General features: G+C 44.8%; 1 protein-coding gene across 2 annotated transcripts in view; it reads right to left on the bottom strand.

The window, feature by feature from the left end:
• The window catches only part of arfgef3 (ARFGEF family member 3), a 57,603-nt gene that overhangs the window by 19,798 nt on the left and 26,072 nt on the right, over positions 1–11,733 (bottom strand). For both annotated transcript variants that reach the window (XR_001290506.1, XM_005743593.2), the window contains exons 20-33: positions 11,551–11,661; positions 9,843–9,993; positions 9,393–9,707; positions 7,948–8,081; positions 6,823–6,968; positions 5,717–5,896; positions 5,470–5,611; positions 5,253–5,375; positions 4,431–4,534; positions 4,196–4,340; positions 3,970–4,098; positions 3,711–3,887; positions 3,223–3,337; positions 1,948–2,050 (exon numbers count right to left, since the gene is read on the bottom strand). Coding sequence is in view for 1 of the 2 variants with exons in the window: in XM_005743593.2 (XP_005743650.1) it covers positions 1,948–2,050; positions 3,223–3,337; positions 3,711–3,887; positions 3,970–4,098; positions 4,196–4,340; positions 4,431–4,534; positions 5,253–5,375; positions 5,470–5,611; positions 5,717–5,896; positions 6,823–6,968; positions 7,948–8,081; positions 9,393–9,707; positions 9,843–9,993; positions 11,551–11,661 (2,075 nt within the window). In the remaining variant the exon portion in view is untranslated. The remainder of the gene's footprint in view (positions 1–1,947; positions 2,051–3,222; positions 3,338–3,710; positions 3,888–3,969; positions 4,099–4,195; positions 4,341–4,430; positions 4,535–5,252; positions 5,376–5,469; positions 5,612–5,716; positions 5,897–6,822; positions 6,969–7,947; positions 8,082–9,392; positions 9,708–9,842; positions 9,994–11,550; positions 11,662–11,733) is intronic.

Consider the following 11,733-nt stretch of genomic DNA (forward strand, 5'->3'; position numbering starts at 1 on the left):
CCCTCATGACTTTTTCTTTTCCTCCTGTTTGGCACATTCAACAACCTTCGTCCAGTATATCCACTCCACACCATCTCAGCCTGACTGACACACACTAACACACACACACACACACACACACACACACACACACACACACACACACACACACACACACACACATCGGGTATTGATATCTTTTGGGGACATCTAAATGACATAATGCTTTCCTTAGCCCCTTACCCTAACCTAACCACGACCTAACTGTAACCCTGTCACTAAAAACACATTTTGAGTCTCATAAATGCCTGTAAAACTTTTGGGGACCAGGATTTTGGTCCCCATAAATATAGTAAATTTCCATTTTTAGTATCCACAAAGATATAAATACAGGCTCGCACGCACACACAGACAGATGTGGCTCTAATCTTTAAAGCTGCTTAGCAGATGTCAGGCAGGCAGCTGGCTCAGAACTGCAGGAACACGACATCCAATAACAAAGTGCTCGTCCATGTCACCTCTGCCGAACACTCACGCACACTCGGGGTTAGCGGCGGTTCCCTTGGTAAGTGAAAGGGACCAGCAGGAGTCGGCTCCCCGCTGAGGCTCTAAATCTGCAGGCTCACACATGCACTCAGCAGGTACTGAACCATCGTCAACAAATTAACACAAATTTTTCATTAAAGCTGAGCGGGCTGGCAGGTCGTCTCAAACAGACCACTGCATGTTCTGGTAGAACATTTAACGAGCGAAAGGAGGAAACCGATTGTGAGACAAACATCGAGCTCGCATTCAGCTTTCAGTCGATTCTTCTTCTGTTTAGTTTTGCGCACTGGCTATTTTTGGAGAGATGACGTAGACTACACAGACCAAACAGGACTGCTATGACTCAAGGAGCGCCTACTGAGCAGGTGAAAGAAGCCATATCGTTCCAACAAAGGGAACTCGTATAAATAATAGAAGCTAGAACGAGCAGAGACATGTTGCATTATTAGAAAGTGAAACAGAAAAGACTGTTAAAAAGGAACCATTATTCTCTGTCATATTTCTACCTGATATTTAAACGTTTCAAATAATAAGATCAGTGCAGGTACGAGTAATCACTGAAAGCAAAAACCTCAGGTTTAGACTGGTCCAAACACCCAGTCTCACACTCAGCTCGATGTGTAAAGAAGCACAGAAATCACTAATGTGGTGAGCTCAGGTCCAAAGCTGTGGCTCTGAGAGCAGCAGCCTCACTCACCCGCGGGAGAAAGACGACTTAAAGGTAAGAGGAAGGAAGCTAAATCAGCTGATTTCAGACAGAAGATGAACCAAGGGGCTGCACCGAGCCTCAGCATGAGATCGATAAGGATTAGGTTTCGTTCGCAGAAGTCAACGCTTAAAAAAAGGATTTATATTGCACATAAAAGCCACACTGTACTTAATTCTAATTATAAGTAAAATTAGTCTTAAAAATAAAATAAAAGAACATTTAGAAAGAAATCAGTTCTGACTATATTCATCCATGAAAGCTGGGAACGTTTGTGGTTTGAATGGTGCCTCATTGTGCAGTACTGATAAAGAAGAACAGCTACAAGTGACGGATCCAAATAAAACACTACATTTGAGGTAATTCAGACAAAAGAGCTGCAGAATCCAAAAAACAGATAATATCTAACTGAACCTCTCAGTCAAGGATGGTTGACACCAAAAAGGAAAGGAGAGCAGTTTCCTTCCTGCTGCGAGGAGACAAAGAGTGATCGCTCACAGCTGCAGGACTGTGATGGCGAGTATATAATGCACACCGCAGGTTAAATGGGGTTATTGGAATCCCAGCACTGTGATGGTATTAACTGCTTTCAGATTACTTCTGTCTGGACAAGCGGCTTCAAACTGGGGATGGATTATGTGGTTTACTGCAGCGGGCTGTCCAGGTCACTTGTATCCAGGTGCTGTACCACCTGACATCTGCATTTCATCACGTACCTTGACCGGCTCTAACGTGGCAGAGAACGCGTCCTGCAGAGCGCAGCAGGCCAACCTCCACATTTCTTCTGTGAACACTGGACCCACTGTGACCAACACGTACCTGGAGAGAGACGCAGAACAACCGTGGACTGATCACACAGAAAATAAACTAAGCTATACCTTTTAAATCAATTTCTAAAGTGCTACAAAACACACCTGACATTGTTTGATTTGACAATTCTGTTGCTGCGAATAAACCGCTCGAGTAGCAAAACTAACAAAGTCTTAGTGTCTAATGCAGTCCTTGAAAGTTTGCAAACCTTTTATGTTTGTTTCTGCGTAATCAAGACGTAAAACGAGAGAGACTCACACAAGTCCAAATGTGTGAGTCTGTAAAAACGTCATATTTGTGATTAGTATGGAAACCTCGAGGATTTGAGTAAATGTGAAGATAAAAGTAGAGTCGGCTCGAACACTGACAGATGAAAAACAATAATAATGAGAAGAAAAGAGCCACTATCGATTTCCTCACACAACCTTGGAAAGCGTACAAAACTGTGTGTGAGTCTGTATCAGTGATGTAAAGCAGTTGTCTCGTGTATGGCAGGTGTTGCATGTGCAAAAGTGCCCTAACAAAACAAAACAAACAGGGTGGCATGCCCCAGAGACGGTGTAGACATCGTCACAGGAGTAGAGGCAGGATTTAAAAAACACTGGCCTGCTGCATTATTGTGCAAAATTTGCAAAGAAACAGCATGTGCTTCAAAATAAATGATTTCCAACAGTGAAATTTAAGTTCTAAGCCTCCCAGAAACGACACAGAAAGGCATAAAGTCAAACACGACTTTGAAAAACACCAGGAAACCTTTGAAAGGCCCTGATAGAAACTACATCTCCCACAAAAAAGGCGTCACTTCCGGTTTTCAATGGTAATTGCGGACATGCGATAATCCGCAGAGCCATATGTGGAAGGAAACCACGAGCTGGGACAAGCTGAATGCATGTGATGTAAGTACAACTCATCTGGTTCCAAATGCAATATAATGATTGCGCTAGCTTATGTGGTTGCAGTTCTACCAGGATTTAAAAATAGTTCCACGAATCGTCCACCTTTCTTCTAGCTGCACCTCATTTTTAGAAACGGCATCCTTGTTTAGGACGAGCGTCCACCACTGAAGCGCTCACTCAGCCAACAATCCACCCAAAACAGAGAAAGACAACCTGAATTGAAAAGAGGTTTCACACTTGATTTCACTGTGGCGACAGGTGTGTAACTGCCAGATGTGTGGTCACCTGATGCAGGAACAGCCCACTCTGGAGATGGTCTCTGCAGGTTCAGACACGCAAGCCACCAGCAGCTTGAAGAGGTCCTTCAGCATCTGGTTGATCAGTGACTCGTAACCAATATCTGCAGGAAGTGACGGCAGAAACACACACACGTGCACACACACACACACACACCACAACAGAGCCTGTGAGCACACAGGGTGGGGGTGCAGTTTAATCTGACTAAAGAGGAGGACAGTGGAACAACACGGTATCACTTCTGCTCCATTTCACTTCAGAGAACAAGCACATTATACGCCAGAGAAACAATAACAGTCCATCAGATCTGTGACAGCGCACCTGACTGTGCTAATGCACCACGGGTCAAATCTTTCAGTGAATATTTACATGAAAGCTTAGAAATGCAAAGTTCCCAGCATGCTTTGCTCTTAGCTTGAAGACGATTAAAGAAGACGAAACGCGCGAGGTCACAGAGGGAAACGCACACCACCAACCTGAGTGTATGAAACTGTTGACGTGCTCCACCACCAGCTCGCAGGATAGGCCGATTGCGTGTTTGAAATTCGCTGCCGCCACATCCCAATAAGAGTGGTCACCGTGGCTACGCTGCAGCCACAGTGACATCACAGGAAGCAGCAGCTGGATGACAGCGAAGATGCCAAACCCTGGACCTGGAGAGGCGAGATCAGGTTACATCCCGGCTGTTTGTAGGTTTTGTCTTCTTCTTCTTTGGATTGTGTTTAAGTTTATCACCTGGCACTGCGGTGACTTCTCTGAGCAAAGTGAAGAGCAGCTCCAGCGTTGGAGGCTGGTGCTGTCGAGGGCAGTTTGACACGGCTGCAGTGAGCTGCTCCAGTAACAAAATCCACACCTGGATCAGACCTGCAGGACATGAGACAACAAAAATGCGCTGACGAGAGAGAAAGGAGGAGGATTCTTAGACAAAGACCGTGAAGCACAGAGAGGAGCAAAGCGAAACCTGTGTCGTCATCGAACTCCTGGAGGACACAGTCCATGCCGTCCTCGCTGCTGATCGAGCGTTCCTGCGATCTCATCGGCAGGCTGGCGAGCCGCGCACCCAGGAACACCGGCTTAGACGGCATCTTGTAAATCTTTGCCAGCAGCTGTCAATCAAATGCAAAACACGGTTTCTTTTTTATAATAGCGAAAAATCTTAAAAATATGCTCTCACTTTATATCTGTGGAGCTTCCACCTGCGAGCATTTGCGGAGGTAGTCGAGAGCAGGCAGGCAGAGGTCTGTGGAGCTGTAACCTGACGCGTGAACGCAGTCGCCAATCTCTTTGTAGTCCACCTCTCCTGCACGGAAAAGCATAAAAGTTCTCCGGAGTTTGAAAGGTCAGCTTTAAAAAACACTTGGATGACACTGTAGTTGTTTCGAGTCATTCAGAGAGAACGTGTCTCTGAGAAACACAGGATCGCTTTTTCTGCGGTGCTGTTTTCTTGTTTTTGTCACTGACTCGCTGCTCGCCTCCCACTCACTGTCATCAGCACCGTGTTTGCTCCTTTCTCCTTCTGTGAGGTTTTAAAGCTTTTGATGGTGACGATTTTTCTAAAAACCATGAAGTATCTTTCTAAAAGAAAAATTGCTTCCCAGTCATTGTTTAGGAATTATGAATAACTGGGATTTTAAAAACAAAAAAGTAGCGTTTGTGTCTTGTGTGTCCTCTTGGTGCTTTTTTGTAAAACATTTTAATGATGTACAGGAACATATTTATGCACGAGTACTTCCCGTGCATTTGTGCATTTGGCCTTTTTTGATAAATAAAAGAAATAATAATAGCACATATCAAAATAAATGTCTGCAGAAAACTGAAGCACTCAGCATCTGCAGATGCATAAATCCGCTCTCCTGATGTATTAAACTGTGACATAAATACAAAATGTACTTGCATGTTATGAGCTTCTAATAAAGAGATAAATACATAGCCTGATCCCGGGAAAAGTAAAATCCCAAAAGGCTTGAAAAGTAATATCTTGAAATGAAAAATAGCACGCACACATTAGTGAGACAAACCTAATCCTTTGACAAACTTCATGAGACACATGATGTAGTCTGTGGCAGCGTTGGCAAAAACTTGGATGTTGTCGGTGTTTATGAACGCCTCAAAGACGTCGAACACCGGCGCCTGAGACTTCCCTGCAGGAAGACAATAAGACGAGAGCAGGAAACTCAGATTTACAGTAAAAATCTTTCTGCTGATAAACTTTGGAAAAAAGTTTGTTAGACATACCCATGGAGTATTCTCCCAGCAGGTAGTCTTTGGTGTCAGTCTTGCTACCGTGCACCGTCCTGAGGGCGCTGAACAGAGGCCTCCACCCTGACAGGATCTGAGGAGAGCACATCTCCACCAGCTCTCCAATCGATGTTATTACCTGCAGGGAGACAAACCCGAGAAAAACTGTTTGGCAAACTGAACGCACAGCCCGGAACAACGCTGGCTGGTTTGGTTGTTTTGAGGAACTGAGATCCGACTCCACCTGGTCCTGAACGTCCTCGTCGCAGAGCTCCAGCTGCATGATGTGCTCGAAAGGCCTGAACAGTGCCTCGTTAAAGTGGAAGTGTGGAAGCTCCGCCCAGCTCGTCAGCACCTCTGTGAGAACATCGTGGATAAAGGAAACGGCCTTCTGGGATACGTGGCGCTCTTTGTGACACGCAGCCTGTGATGACGACAAAAACTTTGTGTTTAAAGAGCCTCAGATCAAAGCTTTTATTCTCTCAGTGCCTGAAGTGTACCGAGCTAAAAAAAAGGAAAACCACTGTGCGAGACAGAAGGTGGTCTACACAGATGTTACACAACTTCATTTCCTAGCCGCTACAATCCAAAGAAGATTCATTTCTGTGTGCAGTCACAGTTTTGTGGGAGCCCTTCACTCTTCCATGTGCAGACATAGAAAGAATAACAGCAGCAGTAAGACACAGCACGGAACAAGCAGACATTAGTGATAACAGATTTGACACTGATCAGGTTAGAGACACCTTTAAACAGGGGTCTTGAACTCCAGGCCTCGAGGGCCAGTGTCCTGCAGGTTTTAGATGTGTCTTTGATCCAACACAGCTGATTTAAATGGCTAAATGACCTCCTCAACATGTCTTGAGTTCTCCAGAGGCCTGGTAATGAACTAATCACTTGATTCAGGTGTGTTGACCCAGGGTGAGATCTAAAACCTGCAGGACACCGGCTTTTAAGGCCTGGAGTTCGAGACCCCTGTCTTAAAAGGAGGAGCTGGGCTGGAGGTGGGTTGCAAAGTGGCTTGGAGATACATAGGCAGGCATGTAGGCAGCCTGAGGTGCAGTAAGACCCAAACTCAGAAGACTGAGACCTGCCTGAACTACTGCGATGCTGCTGCTGTGAAGTAAATCTCCATAAAAGGAGAAGATTGATTAACCCATATTTCACATGTGGCAGAATGGATAAACTGTTGGCTTTGTTTGTCTTTTAAACACGTTGACTTTGTCTGTAGTTCCAACTCGTGTGAGAGCAGCAATTAGAACTTCTGTAGTTACACAACTGCGCAACTGAGAGGTTGAGAAGTTAACAGAAGGAGAGAAATAAAACACTGTTTACAAGGTGGTAATATCCTACCTCCACCAGATGAGGCGCCACCACGCTCCAGGCCCTCATCATGTGGAGAAGGGGTCGGTTCTTATTCCGGACGATTCGCAGCATGGCCTCACCCAGACGAAAGAGATGGAGGGCGCTGCGCCGGTCCAACGTTGACTTGGCTTCTCCTACAGACACGCAGAGGACACAAAAAAGGCCTCGGAGCTTTACTCCTGTCTGTACTTCATCTTTAATTAACCACACGAGGGAAACTAATTAAGAAAGAGAACAAGGTATGCCCAGCATGGTTCACAACTATGCAGACCCTTGGGTCAGTGGCCAAGGCCTGAGATCGAGAAGGGCACAGGAAGGGACCGAGGATGTTTAAAGGATGCAAATTCTATGGGGTTTTTTGGATAATTTTCTTTTGTGTGTCTGAAAAAAGTGTGTCAATAATTAAATAAATGTAACAGAATTTGTTTTAGGTGTGTTTAATAAAAGCAGAAAATGTAGCTATTAAATAAAAATGGATGTCTGTGGTTTATTTGTGTTGAAGTGAAGCCAAAATCTTTGTGAAGAGAAGCCAGTTTTTAACTTGGCCAATTTCACCTGCTATTAAAGCAAACACAGTTTCGACTGTTGAACGAGTTTCACTGGGTCACTCATCTGCACCTTCTGAAAGATTTCTGAATGCAAATATCTGACAAAGAATAATTGCTCTCACGCAGCCCATCCAAAAAACTCCAGTTTGATGATTAAAATGTAATAATGATTTTTTTAAATCTGTTACTTTAATCAGTGAGCAGGTATTTGTGTCTGTGTGATGCACCTGTACACTTTATGGATGCAGCTTGCTAACCAATCTAATGCAATTATTGGCTGATAGCTTAGCATCCCAGCCTTTTATCCAGATACTACGTGACGGCAGCTCGTCACGTTTCAGAACGTAGAGCCCAAAACCAATTGGTGGCATCTCCTTGAGTATGTCCATCTTTTTTATACAGTCTATGGTCAGCCCATGCATGGAGTAAGGGGTGGGGTGGGGCCTTTTGCCCAGAGTGCTCACATGCATTTACTGAAGCATTATGTGTGTGTGTGTGTGTTTTGATGTCAGAGTAAAGTCAGCCAGTCAATATAATGTGCACTAAATGAATGCAAAGTGTGTACCTGGCATTGCCAGTGAATAGTCTCCAGTCTCGGTGGGAGAGTCAAACAGCTGAGACTGAGAAGCTTTTCTGAGCTGCTGCAGGAAACCAACCAGACCAACCAGGTTTAGTTTGGTGGCCCCTTCTTCAAATAACCTGAAACACACAGAAAGCATTTCATACACTCACATGAACGTCTACAGTGCAAAAGCAACGCTGCCATGCAAGTTTACATCCTACACTGAAATACTTGCAAAGCCTCCCTGTTCACTGCCCTCTAAGCACATATAGGCCAGCCCTGTGCAGCAGTATTTACTATGGTTGTCGCCACTTTGAGCTTGTAAATGTGTTCAGTCCATCTGTTCCAAAAGATCAGGGGGAATTTTTTTTTAATATACGCTCCTAAAAGCAGCCCAGATAACTGGTTATGTAAGAGATGATCCTTGGAATGAACACGCAAACAAGTCCACAGTTACTGCGGCCGTGTGCGAGCCGTAACAAGTGGCACGCGCACATATGCATACATGTTTGTACACGTGTGAGGACATCAGTCTCACTCTAATCCTGAGTGTCGGTCCAGTAACAACAAGCACAAAACAATGTTCTCACTTTTACATTTAGGGTCCAAATACCAAATGACTCATCAAAGAAAGTGTGTCATAGCACACACACACACACACACACACACACACACACACACACACACACACACACACACACACACACACACACACACACAGCAGTAGCTCCACTACTGCCATCTTTTGGCTATAAAACCAACCTCGGGAACACTTGCTGAGCACCAAATGTCGGTGAAACGTGGATTTGGAAGATAAAGTCATTAAGAGCCTCGGTCATGCTGGCTGTTAATGGACACGGTGCTAACACAGCTGCTGCACTTCAGTTAGAAACTAAACCCACTGTGAAACTTGTTAGTCTGCTTCTATTTCCACCGTCTTGTTGCCCGTGGTGACATTATGGCCAAGCTTTTAGAGGTCAGCCTTATTAGTTATGGCTGCGCAGTTCATCATAGTTTAATTTCTAACAATAATTAAAATTAAATAATAGAGATAAAATGAATATTGCACCACATAATTCTCTTGTTTTGCCTTTCATCGCGTACATTACTTTATTTCCTCTTGTCAATACCTATAAAATGAAAAAGATATAAAAAACATAAAGCAACTCAGTATCCAAGTCTCTGAAGTTGCACCTCAGTGCAGCGACTCTGAAATAATGACTACCACCACAGGGGCCACTCTGATCCGACTGTCAAAGGAAATCTAATCGCTGAATTTCTCATTTACTGTTTCTTAAACTTGGAGCACGTGCAGTTATTGGGTTTTAATAAAACAAAATCAAAACACAACTGACAGCACTGGTGCAACACCTGCAACATCACATGTAGAAAGTGTCTGGATTGCCATCCAGTCTATCATGTTGCTGTGGTATTTGTTCAGTCTCTACCTGTCGGCCTGTGTTGACAGCGTGCACACGGCCTTGGCGGCGCTGGTGCCGGTCATCAGGCTGCCGCTCTTCAGGTCCAGGCCTCGGCCCCCTCTGCCGCTCTCCTTCAGCAGCTCCTGGATGGAAAGCGGCTGGATGACCGGCTGGCTCAGGCTCAGGTCCGAGGCCTCGGGGCTGGGTTCGCAGCTCAACTCCAGCCCGAGGTCGATGCCAGCCATTTGCTGGCTCTGCTGGGTGATTGTGGTCAGAGAGGACGGCTGGGCAGAGCCGTCACTGAAGTGGGTGTGCTCCAGTGAGCTGATGTACTCGGTCACCCTGAAAGTGATTTGAAGTTCTAGAACATATTTTTGAAGTTTCATCCCTTATGAACCACTATAGCTTCACATACTACGTTTCCGAGCTTGATATATATGATATATGAAGTATATTTTACAGGATAAACAAACGTACCTGAACACATGAGGCCAGCAGTCATGGTTGTGGCTGCCCATCTCCAGGCCAACGTTCAGGATGGCGTCCATGCACAACACATGAGCTGTGTGGAGGCGAACTCCCTGAGGACGGCCGATCTGCTCCAGACGCTGCTCAACACGCTGTTTCACTGGACACACACACACACACACACACACACACACACACACACACACACACACACACACACAGTAAAGTGTATTTTAAATATCACAGACGCCCTGAACATTGTGCTTGAACTGATTTGAGATGAGCTTTAACAAAACTGACTCTCAGGTTGTGGAAATATATAAACATTAATGTTGCATCCCAGTAAATGCTGCCAGCAGTTTGTAGCAGCTGTCACTAGATGTCACTAGTTCCCATATCTTGTTTTTATCATTGCTTTTGTCTCCAGTAGAAATGATTCCAAGTTTAGGCTGTGGCCGAAAAAAGGAATTGGCCCGTTATTCCAAACAGATAAACGCTCCTGGAAGCACCGATCACAACCACAACAGACATAAGCTTTGTTTTTGGCAAAGAAATGTTGAGCATTTTGCAGTAAAGTGTATGCCTCAGACTTTGTAAATCATGTCTATGTTACTCATTTAAATATTTTCTTCTTGAAAGGGAAGCTCCTACAAATGTATACGCCACAAGGCCACCTGGAAAAATACCCAAGACTGTGACGTTCAGTCACCGTGAGCTCCTTAGCAAATCCAGCTGCTGCGTACTGTTAGCAAAGCAAGGTGCAGTACGTACGATGTTTTGTAGTCCATATTTACACACTGTAGTTTCAGTACAGCATGTTAAGCAGGTTAGTGTCAGGTCATTCAGATTCTCAGCACACAGTTCTTTTCTCGAGCCCTTATCAATATTCCTAACACCCTCTTTTCCTTGAACTCATGACAATTTCATCAAGGTCAAGGACACAAGGTTTAGTGAAGGAAAAGGGGGGGTGCTTTTTACTCCCATCGGCACAGGTACATAACATTAAGCACCTAGCCACGCAGTCGGTCTTTGCAAACGTTTGTGAAAGAAGAGGTCGTTCTGAAGATCTGACTGAACTCCAGCCTGGTTCTGTAACTGGACGCCGCCGCTGCAGCAAGTCAGTTCTTCCTTCCGTGATATTCCACAATCAACGGTCCTGACCTGCTGCTCAGCCGGGAGGTCAGGACGCATCAAGTTACAGAGCAGAAGTGCTGAGGCACACAGCAGCTTCCAAGCTCCTCTGTGCTGGGAGCGTCACGGCATGGGTTTCCATGCCGAGCAGCTCCTGCAGGTCAAGGTGGCCCAGAATGTTTCTGCTTATAGTGTAAAAAGTTTATAATAATAACTTTTTTTTAAAAAGAGACAAAAGCAAAAACAGAAGATGGAAAATACTCAGTTAAAGGTACTTAAGGAAATAATAATACAAGTAATAAATAAATATTAATACAAGTCTCAATATCTCATGTTGAGATATAAGTGGGGCCTTATTAAGTGTACAAATGTGTTTACTGTGGGTTCTTTGTATGTATGATTGTGAACGGTCAAGATTTCCTTTATCTGGGTTTTATAACTAGGAAAACACAAATTAGCACTAATTTGAGGTTTTACCCCTTGATTGTGTGTGACGACGATGAGCTTGATTCAAATTTAAGGTTTTTGTGTGTCTGTTACATGCAAACGTCCGAACAAGTGTGTGTTTGTGTTTCTGTGAAAATACCTTGCGCGATAGCGTCTCCCGTCTCCCCCACCTCCTTCTCCTCCTTCTCTTCCTGCACACAGGAGGCTGCAGCCATCTGGGCTAAAGCTGAAGCACAGTTGGCAGCCACACCTGACAGACGCACACACACACACACACACACACACACACACACACACACACACACACACACACACACACACA

Source organism: Pundamilia nyererei, unplaced genomic scaffold, assembly GCF_000239375.1.
Source record: "Pundamilia nyererei isolate P.nyererei 1_Seehausen unplaced genomic scaffold, PunNye1.0 scaffold00133, whole genome shotgun sequence".
Classification (NCBI taxonomy): Eukaryota; Metazoa; Chordata; class Actinopteri; order Cichliformes; family Cichlidae; genus Pundamilia; species Pundamilia nyererei.